Raw genomic sequence first — 17,287 nt, forward strand, 5'->3', positions numbered from 1 at the left:
ATCTTTTCATGAGTTACAGGGGTGCTAGGGCTCCTCCTAACTCCTAGGAGGAGGAGTCCTAGTGGTTAGGAGCCCTAGCGGTTAGGAGGAGCCCTAGTGGCCTGACTGCTTCACTAGAACTGGATGGAGCTGCAATGTGGTATCGGAGGGCATGCTGCCATCTGAGGGTTTCTCTGGTTCCATTCTCTGAGTTTTCACTCATTTCCACAGTGATCCCATCCTCTTCCTCAAGGAGCTACATGTTGAACTACCTTGTCTTAACTAGCCAAATGTGGCCTTTGTGTGTTGATCCACAAGGTCAAAAACAAAAAGGGAAATCCCCAGGAGGGAGTGAGCACTGGTTCCTTCCCACAGGGTGCGGGCTCATTCTGGCAGAAGGCAGCAAGCAGAAAGGTGGGAACAGTCTCTGATCCTCTCTACCCTTCCCTAAAGACAGCAAAGTATCCTAAAGACAAAGATAACTACCACGTGTCTTTTATTCAAGGAAACAGATTCCCCTTAAGACTCTCCTCCTTGGGTCCTAGGGTCAGAGAGTTGTTTGTTCTCTGTCAGCAAGTTGGCTGCAGTTAATTGAGCTACAGAGGCTGACCACCCTTTAAATGTTTAGCCTGCCCCACACCATTTCGAACAGTTATGGACGACTTCATAGAGATGAATGTCTTTTATTATGAAAACTGCTGTTACATTACAGCCAACATCCCAAAACAGTATTTTAACAAACACTTGTCTTGATTATAAAGTAGCTCGGAAATCATGATCCTTTTCAAAGTTAATTGATGCCTGCTGAGTCATCTCACATGGAGCAGGACACGGCTCACCAGGGAGCACAGCAGATGAGACGGGAGCACCTGTGTTACCCAAACCACACGCGTTAACCGCTACAGTGTCAACGGGGGGGGGGGTTGTAGAAGAGCAAACAGTGGAAACGTGGGGGGGGTCACAATACTGTTGAGGTGGGGGCAGCCAAAGTGTGTTTTTCCTTTCTTCCCTTCTGAGTTCAGGGTGAGGTACAGGGAAGGCCACACGCTGGGCTGGGGACCCTTGCAATTCCCTGCTTCCTTCCTTCCTTTCACAAATCCTGTCTTCCTTCTACTCCTGGGACCAGTGGGCTCTGTAGCAGCTCGCATCAGGGTTTGGACTCCAGTGTATCCCTACGTCCTTTCGAGTCAGGGGGCGGGGGTTCCTATGTGGATGCATTCCATGTCAGGATCAGGATGTGAAGTCCCCTCATGGGACCTCTCCCAGCACCAATACCCGGGGGGGGGGGGCTTATTAAAGCCTAAAGCTGCAGTTTAGAAATTCTTCCTCTTCCCCCGGAGAAGCAGCATGCTGCACATGTGGCTGGAAGGGATCCCGGGAGGCAAGGTACGGCTGCTTCAGTCTCAAGTACAGCCCGCTCCTTGCCAGCGGATGTGCGTAACCGCGGACGGATGGCCAGTAACTTCTTTCACGTGAGCAGCTTTCTAGGGAAATTGCCCTGCAACGTCATGGAGCCGAGGGAGACATTTCCCTATAGGAAAGGGGTAACCGGTTTCCTCTTCTAAGGAGGTGTGTGGATCTCAGCACACTGGCTAAGCGGATTCCTAGTTCCTTTTCCACTCTCCGCCCTGAGCCCAGGGCTCTAATTATTAGTAAGGCTCAGAAATAACACACGGTCCATTCCAGTTTCAACAGGGTTCTCTGCCACCACTGGCGGCTCCAGGTGGCGCGCAACCTCCACAGAGATAATCCAGCTCTCAAGCCGGCAGGTGACCTAGTTAAGCTTCTCACGCTGAATCTGGTAGTAACAAGCCTGAAAAAAATTCAAAACAAATTCAAATTTTCTTTTTAAGGCCAGGGAAAGAACAATCCCTTCTTAACACAGCAGCCCAGAGATTCACCTGCCTGCACTCTTCCCTGTGACTCCAGCTGTGCCCTGTTCACTGGTGACTGGGAAATCTGGAGGTACACAAGGACTTGTGTGATCACAGACCCCCGACACAGCTAACGGTGACTTAACCCGAGCAGCCCTGCACAGGGCAAGTCAGGGCGCCCAAGCCCGCCCGTCAGAGAAGCACGTTCAATGGTCCCTCTGCCCGTGCTCAGGGTTACCATGTACAGCACCAGGGTGACGCCCGCTTTCCACTCTTGAAGTTGATTTCTTAGGATCAATCGCAAACACACCAACACCTCGCTGCTGTCGATCAGATGGTAACGATCTCCGTCTAGTAACCGTTCACAAGGGAGCAGCCTAGCCGCTGTCTACCCCACAGTCACCCACGCGGGGAAGTGACCTCACTACAAACGCACCGGCCCTGGGTAAAGCTGACCACGGTGCCACTGGTATCCCGGGCACAGCACACTTCGGTCTGGACTCCTGTGACTCGGAGAGTTTGTCCTCCTGAGCATTTACCTATTTCCCTTCGGATCGCTGCACGCCCCCCACGGAGCACAAGTTAGCAGGCCGCAAACCTGGCGCTCGGTCCTAAGCTTCTGGACACTTTCGGGGCCCCGCCTGTCCTTCGCTCCTCCTTCTCGACAAACCCCACAGCACCCATACCTGCTGCCTGTCTACCCCCGAGACTGCTGCAATGACAGCAATGCTTATTTTTATATTTATTAAATATCTTTAGCAGTTTTAGCTAGCGCCTTCTATTTCCAATGTGAAAATTTTATTACTGTATGGTTAATATGAGCACTATCCTTTCCATTAGGGACTTGCTATTTATGTGACCATAACATAGGACTTCATATTAAATATTATAATTTTATAAGATTTTATTACCTGGCAGTGGAAGGCCAATACAGGATAAACTCAAGAGAACCACTGGAGCTTCTTTGCCTCATGATGTTAGCGGGACATTTTTTTTTTTAAAAAAAAAAAACCTACAGGTCATTTCCATCTGTATTGTGGCTTCCAGTTTTGTGTTTTTAGGGGATTCCTGTGTGTGTGAACAAGTGTGTCTCTGTGTCTATATGTGTTTCTTGTGCTTTTTTCTTGTCTGGTTGTTTTGTCCTATTTCAATTTGCTTGTTTTTTATTTATTTTATTGTATTTTATTATTATTCCCTAGAGGCCTGTCTGATTTCTAACAAGAGACAGAAAGGGTGTGGGTATGGATGGGAGGGTAGGTGGGAGTGGGGAGGAATACGGGGAGGGGAGACCATAATCAGATTGTTACACTGCAGAGGCAAAGCAAGCGCCATAATCAGGAAGAACAATCTATTTTCAATAAAAGAAAAGAAAAATAAAGTCTACCCTGAATTTTTCCATAAAGAAGACAGTGTGTCAGGTACAGGGGCTCAGCCTTGCAATGGAGCCTTTAGGAAGCACTGGCAGAAAGACCACTAAAAGCTCCAGGCTGGCCTGAGATGTAGAGGAAGACCCTGTTCTCCACACCCCCCCCCCACACACACTAAAGAAAGGAAGGAAAAGCAGCTACGGAATGGTTTATAAGACGGTGAATGAAGGGCAGACTGAGATTAAAACCTGTCTCCACTCACCTTCAGGGTGGTGAACATTATGCCTTGCTCGCCGTGCTGGAGATAGGGGTCCATCAGGTCTTCAATGAGGTGGACTTCAGAGCCTAAATTCCTAATCCTGTGCCAGACAGAAAGAGGTGGGAAGTTCATTCTGCTTCAAGTGAACATTCCTTTGGAATCAACTGATAATGGCAGAGAATAACAGCCTTACACAGAGACAGGACCAAAGGGCAGAAGAAGAGCAGCCTCACACAGAGACAGGACCAGAGGGCAGGGAAAGAACAGCCTCACACAGAGACAGGACCAGAGGGCAGGGAAAGAACAGCCTAACACAGAGACAGGACCAGAGAAAGAACAGCCTCACAAAGAGACAGGACCAGAGAGCAGAGAAAGAACAGCCTCACACAGAGACAGGACCAGAGAGCAGAGAAAGAACAGCCTCACACAGAGACAGGACCAGAGAAAGAACAGCCTCACAAAGAGACAGGACCAGAGAGCAGAGAAAGAACAGCCTCACACAGAGACAGGACCAGAGAAAGAACAGCCTCACACAGAGACAGGACAAGAGAAAGAACAGCCTCACAAAGAGACAGGACCAGAGAGCAGAGAAAGAACAGCCTCACACAGAGACAGGACCAGAGAGCAGAGAAAGAAGAACTTAACAGAGAGACAGGACTAGGGCAGGGAAAGAACAGCCTAACACAGGGACAGGACCATAGGGCAGCGGTTCTTAGCCTTCTGTGCTGTGACCCTTCAGCACAGCTCACGTCGTGGTGACCCCAGCTATAAACTTATCTCATTGTTACTTCATAACTGTATTTTTGCCACTGTTATGAGTCAGAATGTAAATATCTGATATGCAGAATATCTGATATGCAACTCTTATGAAAGGGTCGTTTGACCTCCCACAGGGGTTGCGACCCCCAGGCTGAGAAACACTGCCGCTGTGGCCTGGGTTCAGAGAAGTGAAATTCTGCTCTAGTAGTAGCACCTGCTATCACCAATTCAAGAGAAGCAAAGGGCAGACTTGGGAAACAACAAACGGAGCCAGAGGACACAGAAAAGTCTCCATACCTGGCCCGTAGCACCACATACAAGAAGACGGGGAACAAGTCATCCATGGACCACAGGAAGTCCTCCTGCAGGGAGGCCAGGACACTCTGGGAGATCTCCTCGAAGGTCTGCTGAATGACCTTGAGCTTGTCTGACGGAGTAAATGTTGTGCTGTTGTGGAGACAGAGTGTAGAGATATCCTAAGATTTCCCCAGTAAAGCCATCTCTAGCCATTTTTAAACAATAGTCCCTCTTGGGTCTCGCATGCCTCGGATCAGACACAACTGGCAACCAGTGTGGTGCGGAGGCCTCTGTAATCCTACAGCGCCTGGGCATGAGGCCTCCGGCTGTCAAAGAGCCCGGACAGAATGTTTCCTCTGGCCCACGGGATCAAAGGGATCTCTTTTCTGAATCGGAAGTTGGTTAAGTTCCATTTGGCTGATGAGAGGGGTATTCAGATAAATCTCTCGGCTCCTTGAAAACACAAGGACATTTTAGAGCAAAACAGCCCGGATGTTTACAAAGAGAGCTGTGGTCTTCACGAGAATTCTCACAACCTCTAGGAGTGGAGAGGAAAATGACACAGCCAGATCTTGTATGGAAAAAATATTGGCGAGAAAGGGGTGGGGGACACGTTCTTTCTCCTCGCCATGGACGGAACACCGCTGTGACGGCGGCGTGGCTCTGCAACAACGCCCGACATTACCTGATCTGCTGGAGGCATTCCACGGCAGAGGCAAAACAAGCATCCTTTGTGGTGGGCAAAACCTGCGTGAGGAGGAGGACTGTCAGAGAAGAGGGGCATCTTCACCGCTGAGAAAGCAAGGGATCCCGTGGGAGGACCCAGTTTGCTGGGGAAAGCCGACATTAACATGACTACACGCATGTAAACTGGACACCTTACAGCAAGGACAAGCGTGCTTGGTGAGAAGCTAAAATTGGCTTTACCTTTTTGCTCTCCCCGAGGATTGACAAGGTTGCTGGCCAAAATTTCCTACAATGAAAGCAAAAAGTAAGTCATTTTGGTAGGTCTACCCCCTTTTTAAAAAGGGGGGATCATTATCTTGGTTTCCCTGTTCCCATTAAAAATAACTTCTCTACAAATTGGTTCTGGGTTTCATGTTTTTATTTACATTTTCCCTAGGTTTAGTAGAGAGTCTGGAAATGATTTAATAGTGTGAACGAAAGTTCCTACAAAGAAGCTGTGCCTGGCTGTGGCTAGTTTGCGGCTGCAGAGGCTGAGGGACTGACTGGATTTTGGTGCTACAGAAACACTGAACTCTGGGGGTTCAGAGACCAATCACTTTATCCTAGACTAGTCTCAGCCTTCTGGAATAGCCATTTGCGGCCCTACTCTGTATCTGAAAAAGAAAACACCTTATGATAATAAATAAAAACCTCTTACAAAGTATTAACTCAGAACAACTTGTGATAATAAGAGGTGGTATGATGGAGGAAGGTCATTGGTTAAATAAAAAGAAACTGCTTGGCCCTCATTGGTTAGAAGATAGGTGGGAGGAGTAAACAGAACAGAACGCTGGGAGGAAGAGGAAGTGAGCTCAGACTCCACGGCTCTCCTCTCGGGAGCAGACGCCTCAGAGAGACGCCATGCTCCCAGCTCCCAGGCAGACACACGCGATGAAGCTCTGACCCAGGATGGACATAGGCTAGAATCTTCCCAGTAAGCGCACCCAGGGGCGCTACACAGATGATTAGAAATGGGCTAAATTAATATGTGAGAATTAGCCTAGAAGAGGCTAGATAGAAATGGGCCAAGCAGTGATTAAATGAATACAGTTTGTGTGTTGTTATTTCGGGCATAAGCTAGCCAGGCAGCCGGGGTGCTGGGGACGCAGCCCCGCCGCTCAAATTACTACAGTGGTATTAACTTAGCAGAATACTATCTCACCAATCCAAGAGCTAAGACTGTCACTAGAGAGCATCCTGGGTCTACAGCATAGCTAATGTCCCTGCCTCCCTGGGTCTTTGTGACCCTGTAAAACTGCTTCCATGCTGGAAGACGGGGTTTGGGGAAACCCCAGGCCATGGTCACTGTCTCTTATGTCCTGAAAGTCGAGAGCTGTGGTTTTTATGTTGACAATGGCATCTACTGTGTCCCAGGAGCTTGGCATATATATTCCAAAGCCCTCACACCGCAGCCCGGGATATCTCCTTCATCTACCCTCATCACATTTTTATTACTAAATCATGCAATTAAAAAAAGCTTCTCAGTATCTAAGTGTATGCACGTTTTTACAGCATGAAGACACAACCCTTGGGTGGCTTGGGCCATCTTTTCCACTACTCTAGAGAGGATGATCACGTGATTCCCAAAAACAACAAACAAGGGTCTGAGATAAAGAGAAAATGTTTAGGATCTGAAATTCTAAACTGCAAGTGAGAGAAGGAAAAAGTGGCAAGGACCACCAAAGATTTAAAGTAACTAACTTTTTCTAAGGAATAGGAATGGAAATCATGCATCTCTATTAGGTGGGATGAGTCATCTTGTTCATAGATGATAACGAACACGTTCAGATCGGTGAGCAGCTTCATCACCATCTGTGAGCGCTCTCAGAAATGAGACCATGAGCAGGGCGGGAAACCACACACACACACACACACACACACACACACACACACACGCCAAGAACTTCTCGGCAGTGCCCAAGGATTTTCAGTTCGGTACTGACCTCTGCACCCCGAGGAAGCCCAGGAGAGGGAGGTCCGGTTGCTTGTTTAGTCGGAGCACACACTCCCAGTAAATGTCCTCCTCTCGGTCATTGTCCAGGGCATAGAGCATGAAGAGAGGAGGGTAGAGGCGAGGCAGCAGCACAGGGAGCAGCAAGCCGGAACTTGTTACCACATACCTGCAAACACGAGAGGGGAGGCAGGGGTGTTAAAACAGGCAGCACTTCCCTTCCTAGACAACACGGCTCACAGGACCTGCTGAGTGCTGCTCTACACACGTGGAGCTGACTGTCTGTGACCAAGTGTCAATTCTATTGGATGTCTGGAAATCAAACTGAAAATCTCCTTCATTTCCATCTTGAGGCTGCTTTTGCAGGGTCACCTAAGCAGCCTTCATGCCTGGCTCTGTGTGGCTGCTCCTTCCTGGACAGTGGCCAGGAACCTTAGAGGGGCCACTGAAGAAATGTGGAGCTGGGAGTCACGCAGCCCTCTCCCTAACCCTCCACCACATCACCGAGCTCACTCACCCTGGCTCTGGGGACTCGGATCCGGAATCTGACTTCCCAGTGCAGAAGGACCTCCTTCCAGTGGGTGGAGGAGCAGACAGAGGGATTGTGCTGCCCTCTTCAGGAAGCTCAGGAAATAAGAACCTAAGCAATAATTGAAAACAGACCAGAAAATCCTATGTCCAGAGCAGCTGAAAAAAGTAAATATCAGTTTCTAGCAGCTGAGCTATCTAAGGGCCTATGAAGTCAAAATCCACCATTAACCAACTCTTTCAGCCCCGAGACACTCAAATGATGCTCCCTACAGAACTGGATGGAGTGGTTGTAAAGGGAACTGCACAGCGGGGTCTCCTTCCAGACCAGCCACACCCAAACACCCCTTTTCACAGAAAGATCCTTTATTAAGCAGGGAAGGAAAGTTAAAGTGGCTGCTTTCCGATTCTGGCTAAAGTAAGCACAGCAACACGCCCATGCAGTGATCCCGTCCAGACACCCAGCTCCCTCCCCACCCACACAGTCCAAAGGTGCTTGGCGACACAAGGAAGCTTCCGGGGCAAATTCCTAGGTGACTCAGTAGAGAACTCATTTGTTGGTTTAAAACCCACTTCCAAGCTCCAAGTTGCTGCTGCCCAAATCTGTCCTCTGGATGACAGTTACTGGTTCATCTACCGCTTCTCTTGGTTCCTGCTCAGGCGTCCAGAATCAGACAGCCTCTCCTCTAGCCCAGCTCATCACCCTTCCTTAGCATAGAAGTTCAATACGAATAACACTGCTCTATTTTACACCAAATCAGACTTGGAAAACCACACTTGTATTTGTTTTCACCTTCAGTGACATTTAGTGAGTGAGAATACTGACGAGGCAGGAATATCAATGGCTAGGCTCATCGTGATGTGAGCACAAACACATCAGGAATGTGTTTCCATTATTTAAGTTACTGAAGAATCTGCGGCATAAAACCATCTTCTCCGTGACTACTTCCTGTGATAAAGGGGAAACGGGCATCGCACAACGCTGGGTTAGCAGAACAGTCCGGAGTTTCCAAACACCAGTGCAGCACTCTCTTACCTCACAAGCTGGAAGATGCGCTTGAGATAGGACTTGATCTCCTTCACAGCTTCCTGCAGTAACCGGCGGTTGGCCCCCACGCCCACGTACGTCATTCTGTACACCGCCACCAGGGTCTCCACGAGCCTGCCCAGTGGATGCAGAGGGGTGTCACAGGCCTGGGCAGCAGGAGCAAGGGCGCTGGTCAATAGGCAGCAAGGGCAACAGCAGCAGAAACCAGCCCCCAATAAACCCGCCGCAACACCAGGAGTCGAACTGGGGTCAGGAAAAAGGAACTTTCTAACTACTGGGCCTACCCGAACTGTAGGGAGAACCGCAGGGAGCTGCGCAGTGGGACAGGCCTCACACCGTGGCCTTCCATCAGGACAACGTTCCACACATTTTGTGACCTGTTTACTTTTGCTTTCCTTTTTACATATTTTAAAGTTTTTTTTCTTTAAACTGTGTGTGTGCATCTGAGTACAGGAGCTCACAATCTTTTCAAAAAGTCAAAGATTTAGCAAACAAAACAGAGAAAGTAAAACCAAGACTAGGTTAACATTTGAATGATGAGTCTGTTTGTTTTGGAGGGGAAGTGGGGCGTAAGAGGGCTTTTGTAGCTTAGGCTGGCTTCAGGTTAGCAGACTGTCTTGCCTGGTCCTCCAGCATGCTGAGGTTTCAGGTGTGTGTGACCACACCCAGCTGACCTACAGTCTTTCATGATTAACTCACGGAAGCGAGGTCGTTTGACTTGTTTACCTTGATTAAATACTTTCTGATGTCATCGTATTTCTCCACAGAGAAGGCGCCAACATGTTGAGGAATGTACTCCAGACTCTCTAGCGTCTGAGTCTGTGAACGGCTTAGGATTTCCGGACTGCGGAGAGAGGAGGAGAGCTCAGCATCTCGCATGAGAAAGCAAAATATCGCAGAGTAGCCAACTGAGGAGGAAGGGGAGCATCTGGCACAGACCCTTCTTGCTCACGGTGGCAGACCTGCTACCCTGGGCGTCCACTGACCCGGCACAGACCTGATGTACTAAGCTGGCTGACCTGCTACTCTGACCCAGCACAGACCCGATGCACTCAATGTGGCTGACCTGCTGTTACATAAGTCTACTCAAGACAGCATTTGACATTACTTCATTACTGTAAGGAACCATGAAAACTGTACACTGTCCAACTGAAGGTGCAGTGCCGGGCAATCCTTAACATGGACCTGAAATGACAGCTGGTGCCAGTCTTGCCAAGGAGAAGGAAATAAGGGAAGAGCTAAAAATAATAAATGAAGGAGCAAAGAACGAGATGAAGATGGGCAAGAGAAGCGAGGCCTCTGCCCACAGCAAGGAGCATGGGTGACTGGAGGGCCCATTGGTGAAGGAGCCCATGCAACTCCAGTCTAGTTTACCTTCTTCACATATAAATACAGAGTATCATTGTCTGTTGAAGTCAAAACTTGAATTCTCTTTAATTGCGGATATTGGAAAGCAACAGATGCAAATGAAAATTAGCGCAAAACTAACTGTTGAAAGATCAAATGTGTGCGGTTATGTATGAAGATCAGAGCAACAAAGGAACAACGCTAACAACTACCTGCAAGCAAGATTGCTTCGGGAACTAGAGATTCCGTTTAAATGCTCAGCAGTGCCTGTGGGCATTGGGAAAGGAGAAGAGAGGCAGATGGAGAAACTGAGAAGAGGAAGGGGAAAAGGGAAAGATGAACGAAAAGTTCATCTCTGATTTTCTTTCAGTGTTTGGGAAATGCTGGGCTGCAGGCTCCTGCTGAGACTGAGCACACTCATAGGCCGTGGTGCCCTGTGTGTGATCCACACTCTTCTCTAGCCCTGCGTGTGATCCACTCTCTTCTCTAGCCCTGTGCGCGAGCCCCACTCTTCTCTAGCCCTGCTTCAAGATCTTTCACTATGAAAGTGATGCTTCTGAACGTGACTACCTCGGACTTCTCTTCCCAAGAATTTGCTCAATTTCTTAAATTTACAGGTTCATGTCTTTCCAAACTACAAGCCTTTCTCAGTCATTAATGCTTCAAAAATGTTTTCCACCCGTATCATTATCATTTCTTCTTTTGTAGAATTCTGGGTTTTTGTTGGTTGGTTGTTTTTAACCTCAGTCCTTTGGGGGAGCACAAGAGTCGTCTCTCTTCTCTTCTAGAATTGGAACACACTGAAACCACCGGTTCTCAGGCTCTGCTCATCCCCACCCCAGCCAGGTTTCACCTGTGTTGCTAGGAGCAGCTGGTTCCTGCTGACCTACTCCCAAGTTCACTGTCTCTACCATCAGCACCTCAGTTCTGCTCCTGAGCCCATGCTGAGTTCTTTGGGTTACTGTACATTTCAAATCTAAAACTTGAATGTGGTCCTTATTCACCCATCCATCCACCCACCCATCCACCCACCCAGAGAGGGATTTTCTGCGTAGTCCTGGTTGTCCTGGAACTCACTCTGTGGACCAGGCTGGTCTCAAACTCAGAGATCTGCCTGCCTCTGCCTCCTGAGTACTGGGATTAAATGCAAGCACCACCTCTGCCCTGCAAATCTGGTTCTTCTTTATGTCTTCTGCCCTGAGCTGGCAGGCCACACCACACCTTTCCCCAGAGAGCCTTCTATGATTCAGCCATGATTGATAATGAACTCAGTTCCAAGTTCAAAATATAAAACACGCTTCCCTTCCTTCCAAACGGCATGCTTCTGCTAGGGACAGGGCAGACCAAGCTACCCACAATGCACTCTGAGTGGCAGTGCCGCCCCCTCCCACGGACTTTCAAACCATATTAGACATTACATTTGCAGCTGGATACACAAACCCGACTGCTGCCTGGTTTCAAGTTTCTGGCTTAACACGCTCTGCCACGGGCTCTGCCACGGGCTCTGCCACGGGCTGCCAGGCGTCTGCTCACCTGTCCCTGTGCTGCCGGCGACTGGTGGTCAGGGCCACGGCAATGTTATCCCACGCCTTCCACACCTCCCCTTGGCCTGGGCTCTCACAGCCCAGCTGGCGCCAGCACTCATCGAACACAGCTCTCCACTTCTCATCCGCGGCCACCGCCAGGTTTCCCAGCTTCCTGCTAACGAAGCCACACCAGCCTTTGCTTCAGAGTTTGTGAAAAGTCATCCCCAAGGATAAAAATTATACACAATTCAAAATGCTTTGCGAGCCAAACTGCCAGAACACCAGAGGGAGTTCTATCTTAAAAACACTGGAGGAAGATTTAGAAGGGATTTACTTTAGTGTTTGTACATGGATTGTTACACACAACAGTACTGATCTGATGTCTACACTTCTACAGAACTGACTTTGGGAAATAGACTCTTGATAAAACAGTGGTTTTCTATACTTCAAACATTTTACAAGAATTGTGAAATGTATTACATACGGGTTTCTAAAAATACAAATAAAACAAAATAAAGCAACAACAACAAAGTCAACATGGACAGAAAACGCAGTGAGTTCTCATTGGAACAGAGAATCTGAAATGAAAGCACAATGTGTGAACATGGCCCAAGAACGGGATCCTGTGAGAATTCTGAGTGCTGGTGAGGACACTCCAGGGATAAGACCTCTTGTGACCTCAGTTTCTTCCAAACATGACACTGTTCCCAGGGTGTTTTAGTGCTCCCCCCCAGGTGCAGCACACAGAAGTGAGTGTACGCCACACTGTGGTGGTGGTTGTTTGTTTACAAGACTCTATGGTCTTCCCACGTGCAGCTTGTCCTTGTGACCATACACTTTAGTCATGAAACTGTTCTGAACCCTCAGAATATAAACCAGTGTTTCTCAGCCTTCCTAAGATGGTGACCCTTTAAAACAATTTCTCATGTTGTGGTGACCCCAACCATAAAATTGTTCCTACTGCTACTTCATGACTGTAATTTGGCTACTGTTATGAGCTGTAATATGAATGTTTTTGGAGGCAGAGGTTTTGATAAAGGGGTCGGGACGCAGGCTGAGAACCCCTGGTATAAACTGTCTGATATCTGAATAAAGTTGACTATTGCATGAAACTTTAGCCCGCCCCATTATCATTTATCCATTCTCCCAGGTCCCCTGCCTTGACAGCGGTAAACACCAACAACTGTGTGCAGTGCACAGCTGTCAGCCTGGTCCTCAGGAGTCTGAGGCAGGGGGACTGAGTCCAGGGCCAGCCAGGGATACACAGTAAAGGGGCACAAAAAACAAAGAACCCAAAGCTTAAGATGCAATCAAGAGGGAAAAGACAACCCAAAACTTGAGAGAATAATTATACTTCGATTCTGCCTTTTCCTCACTGATGCAGGTTGTATTGGAGTGTGTGTGTGTGTGTGTGTGTGTGTGTGTGTGTGTGTGTGTGCGTTTCCACACCTGCACCTCTGAACCATCTTTGCCTTCAGTCAGGACTACAGATGGAGCTATCTCTACTGGAGGCAGTGGGCAATTTATAGAAGCTACAGCTTGTTTAAAAAGGACAATTGTAGTGCTCGCTTCGGCAGCACATATACTAAAATTGGAACGATACAGAGAAGATTAGCATGGCCCCTGCGCAAGAATGACACTCAAATTCGTGAAGCGTTCCATGTTTTTCACAACCATCTGTAATGGGATCTGGTGCCCTCTTCTGGCCTGCAGGCATACATACATACATACAGAATATTGTGCACATAATAAATAAATAAATATTTAAAAAAAAAGGACAATTGTAAAACTTGAGTTTGCTTTAAAATATTAACCCACTTTGATGAAAGCAAGACAACTCAGAACACCCAGGAATTACCCCAGGGTGAGTACTCACAAGGCTTTGGGCTTGTCTTTATCACTCTCGTACAGGCTAGGTTTGAAGTAGGTTCCGGTGATCTTTATCCCAGACCCCCACTCTCCATTAAAATAACCTTCAATGTAGTCTCCGTTTGGCATGGTCAGTGTTCCCTGGGTAAGTGAAAGAGAAGTGGGGTTAGAAAATTACAAAATTAAGAGGAAAAATACTAAATACTTAACACTTTCCTTTTTAATTTGTTCTTTGCCAGTCTGATAAACAAAAGATGCGTGTATATACATGCCCATAGAGAAGGTATGAAAACAACTCAGTGGTAAAAGGAAAAAAATCCACAGGAAAACGGGAAATCTTCTTAGTGGGGTGAAACGCACTGAATTCCACTCACAGGCGCTGCTGAAGCCGTGCCAAAGCCATGGCTGCTGATGTCTGTCTCAGAAAACTCTAAAGCGCCTAAGTCCCTAGTCGGAAAACCTTATCACGGAAAACTAGGATGGGGAACGAATTAACCCTAACACGAGAGGGATCAGAACAGGCATCGGCGCAACAGGAAATCAAGCATTGAGGGAAAAATACGTATGCGCTACGGCCAAGTGAAGCTGAGCATCATGGTGCACTCCCCAACACGGGAGACGGAGGAGGAGGAGGAAGACCAGCAGCCAAGTTTATCCTTGACTTCTTAGGGTGTTTACAGCCAATGAGTTCCGGCATTTAATGGGAAAAGGTGCTGAGGCAATTAGATATTAATGCACAAAAAGAAATTTAGTCTCTTTAAAAAATTTAAAGTCAAGAAGAAGTGAGAGCCCGCGAAGAAAGAACCAGGCTGCTTCCTGACCTTTCCACTGAGGGTCCAGTCGTCGGAAAACTCCCCTTCGTAGATGGTGTCATCTTCTGACAGCAAAACTCCATTTCCCTGAGTGGAGAAACACAAGTCACAACATGGACCACAGAAGTCACGCCCCAAAGCCTCCGGCCAGACACCCCAGATCAGGAAGCAGAAGCAGGCAGTTAAGTTATACAGTGACCCAGACTGGCCCAGGTTACAGAGTGAGGCCTCACCTCAAAGCAGACAAAACCAAAGAAAACAGTAATGGAAAGACTTTAAACATCAGGGACATAGGAGATTCTAAAAGTCGATGTGAACCACATAGGCACATCCCACTCACCGCCATCTTGTTCAGGTGGAAGTTGCCTTCGTAATACAACCCAAACTGGGTTACGACCACTCCATTTCCTTGGCACACATCATCTTGCCACATCCCCATGTACTTCTCTCCCCTGTGCAGAAATAAGAAAGAAAGGTGACCATCAAATGAAAGAAGGACAGAGTGGAGAACTATTCTGACAGAGATCTGAGCTGTACCCCTGGGTCGAGCTGCTGCGGCTACTCTAGTCAGTGTAGCCCACGCCACCTCTTCAGACAAGACAGTGTGATGCAAAAGGCATCTCAGTCAGAGCAGTATTCACACAGGGATCTGATACTGTGTATGTTCTACCCAACAGACTGAATACGCTCTATATACTTCCTCCATAACATAAAAATATCTCATTAAATCGGGTATGGTGGAGTGTACCTTAAACTCAGGAGGCAGAGGCAGGCAGATCTCTGAGAGATAAAGACTAGCCAGAGCCACACAGTGTGACCCTGTCTCAAAATAAAATATGCAATTAAGAAAGAATAGCACACATTCAAACTATAATAGAATCAAACTTTAAATAATTTGTCACAAAAGGTTTAACTTTCACCCACTTAAACCCAGAAGGTTCTTACTGGTGTATTTTAAAAAAAAAATGGCGGGAAGGAGTCTTGGCATACAACAGGGCTTACGTGGGAGGTTTACTGGAGGGAGAGAAGGGGCAGAAAAGGGGACAGAAGTGGAGCACTGTACCTGGTGATGTCATCAAAGACGCCATATCCTGCCTTCTTATCCATCACCCACTGGCCAATGAACATGCTAGGAGAAGAAGAAGTCAGTTTTCCGCTGCGGAGGAGACCGTGGCCGTGGCGCATGTTATCCTGGAAGCAGCCTTCAAACACTTCACCAGAGGCGTAGCTGCGGCGGAAGGGGCAAAGAGAGAGCATGTGCATTACCAATTGCAGGAAATACAAGGCTACGCTTTTCTGGGTGGCTAGAACTATTCGTTTATATAAGCATAAAAAACAATCCAAAACCCTCAGTTTGAAGGACTAAGCCTCAATCATTAAAGGTGATGTCATTAATATTTTGCACTAACATGAAAAAATATGTGCTTAGTCCCTCATGGGAAATGAAATAATGAGCTAGGAAGAATGCAAGAAAATTCTGTTCAAATTAGAACCAAGTAAAAAATAAAGTTAGACGTATAGATGAGTCTTGTATAGAAAGTCATAGTTTATTCGGTAGGTAGATGGAGACACACGCCACATTTAGTAATACTATCATCACGCTGTGGACGAGGGCATGCTTCTAGGAAGCCTCTGTACACAGCTCTGGTGAAAGGGCAACACCAGACCCACAGCCTTTCCCACGCACACCGTTACCTGTAGACCCCTTGGCCACACATTTTCCCTTCTTTCCAGTGGCCCACATAATGGTCTTCTTTGTTCAGGGCCTTGTTTGGGATTCTGTATTCACCATATCTGCCAAGGAGAAGGAAAAGCCTAAGAAGATGCAGAAGTGATGTGCTCACCTTTGGCATGTGATTACAAACAAGCATCTTAGCAAGGAGGACAGAGAAAATGGTACCTATAGGACAGGGGTGAGTGGGTCTTGGCTGAAGTCATGTCTACTAGCTAAGCCATCTGCAAAGGCTGGGGAGTGGAACCCAGGCCTGCTCCCTGGCCACCGTGAGACGCCTGACTCTAACGGCACTGGAAAGCGGGACATCTGTGTCCTCTCCCGTCTCTGCCACTACTTTGCAGCCTGTCTCCCTGGGGACATCATGGCACACACAGCTCAAGCATCTCTCTAGTGAGGGTCCGAATCCTCCTTTCATCCTAGATACCCACTGAAGGGCTTGAAACCACAAACGGTGACACTGTCACGCATGTATGCTAGCCTCTCCACTTTAAGTGGACTAAGGAATGTGATGACACACTTATCCAAAAGTGAGGTCAGCAGAGTATCATTTCCATAACACCCCTCCAAAGATTTCCCTTTTAACAGAGAAATGAATTTGAAACTACCTTACCAGGCTGGCCTCGAGCTCACAGAGATCCACCTGCCTCTGCCTCCCGAGTGCTGGGATTAAAGGCGTGCGCCACCACTGCCCGGCTAATCTGAAACTATTTAAAAGCTGGCGAGAGGCAGCAGCTCAGCGGTAGGGCGCTTGTCCAGCAATCCCAAGGTCCTGCAGTACATCCTCAGCACACCAAGAGGGGAGAAAGCTATTTCTGCAAACGTACTGAAAATAACATTTCTCTATGTCCTGTGTGTCCCGGTGATACTGCTGGGTCAGCTGACTCACAAATTCTGCCCTAGCTCATCTTCTGCAGGAATCCAAAGCACCCTAATGCCTACATAGCAGAAGTCCACAGCTTGCTGGAAAAGCAACTGCCAACAGTCAACAGCTTGAGACCAGATTTAAATTCATCTGCTACTTTACACAATTTCCTTACCCATCTTCCAGGCCATTCCTGAACATGCCAGAATACACCTTCCCATCCGGCCACTTCAGAACACCCCTGGACGGCATAAACAAAAGGAACAACCGTCAAGTCATGGTTCGGATAAACAAGGCTGTCTCCACAAGGTGACTGCCACCCCCCTTCCCCAAGAAAAGGACGGAGCG

The 17,287-nt window shown here is 47.8% G+C and overlaps 1 protein-coding gene and 1 non-coding gene across 3 annotated transcripts in view; one reads left to right on the forward strand and one right to left on the reverse strand.

Annotated features, from left to right (window-relative positions):
• Positions 1-654: 654 nt before the first annotated feature.
• Positions 655-17,287, reverse strand: part of LOC121458934 (alsin-like) — a 55,416-nt gene continuing 38,783 nt past the window's right edge. Inside the window, exons 20-35 of one of the 2 annotated variants that reach the window (XM_041668362.1) lie at positions 17,115-17,180; positions 16,038-16,136; positions 15,406-15,570; positions 14,683-14,794; positions 14,352-14,429; positions 13,538-13,671; positions 11,669-11,833; positions 9,515-9,632; positions 8,777-8,934; positions 7,730-7,852; positions 7,205-7,381; positions 5,463-5,508; positions 5,221-5,282; positions 4,536-4,685; positions 3,483-3,579; positions 655-1,792 (exon numbers count right to left, since the gene is read on the reverse strand). In XM_041668362.1, coding sequence (XP_041524296.1) covers positions 1,754-1,792; positions 3,483-3,579; positions 4,536-4,685; positions 5,221-5,282; positions 5,463-5,508; positions 7,205-7,381; positions 7,730-7,852; positions 8,777-8,934; positions 9,515-9,632; positions 11,669-11,833; positions 13,538-13,671; positions 14,352-14,429; positions 14,683-14,794; positions 15,406-15,570; positions 16,038-16,136; positions 17,115-17,180 — 1,789 coding nt within the window. In that variant the 3' untranslated portion in view covers positions 655-1,753. Of the gene's footprint in view, positions 1,793-3,482; positions 3,580-4,535; positions 4,686-5,220; positions 5,283-5,462; positions 5,509-7,204; positions 7,382-7,729; positions 7,853-8,776; positions 8,935-9,514; positions 9,633-11,668; positions 11,837-13,537; positions 13,672-14,351; positions 14,430-14,682; positions 14,795-15,405; positions 15,571-16,037; positions 16,137-17,114; positions 17,181-17,287 lie in introns of both variants that reach the window. The other variant, XM_041668361.1, reaches the window with a different exon arrangement.
• Positions 13,223-13,329, forward strand: LOC121459163. The gene has a single exon (XR_005975918.1). It is a non-coding gene; the product is annotated as a U6 spliceosomal RNA (small nuclear RNA).

This window comes from Microtus oregoni, unplaced genomic scaffold (genome assembly GCF_018167655.1).
Source record: "Microtus oregoni isolate MIOR12 unplaced genomic scaffold, Mior012 000018F_ref0000195, whole genome shotgun sequence".
NCBI classification, from domain to species: Eukaryota; Metazoa; Chordata; class Mammalia; order Rodentia; family Cricetidae; genus Microtus; species Microtus oregoni.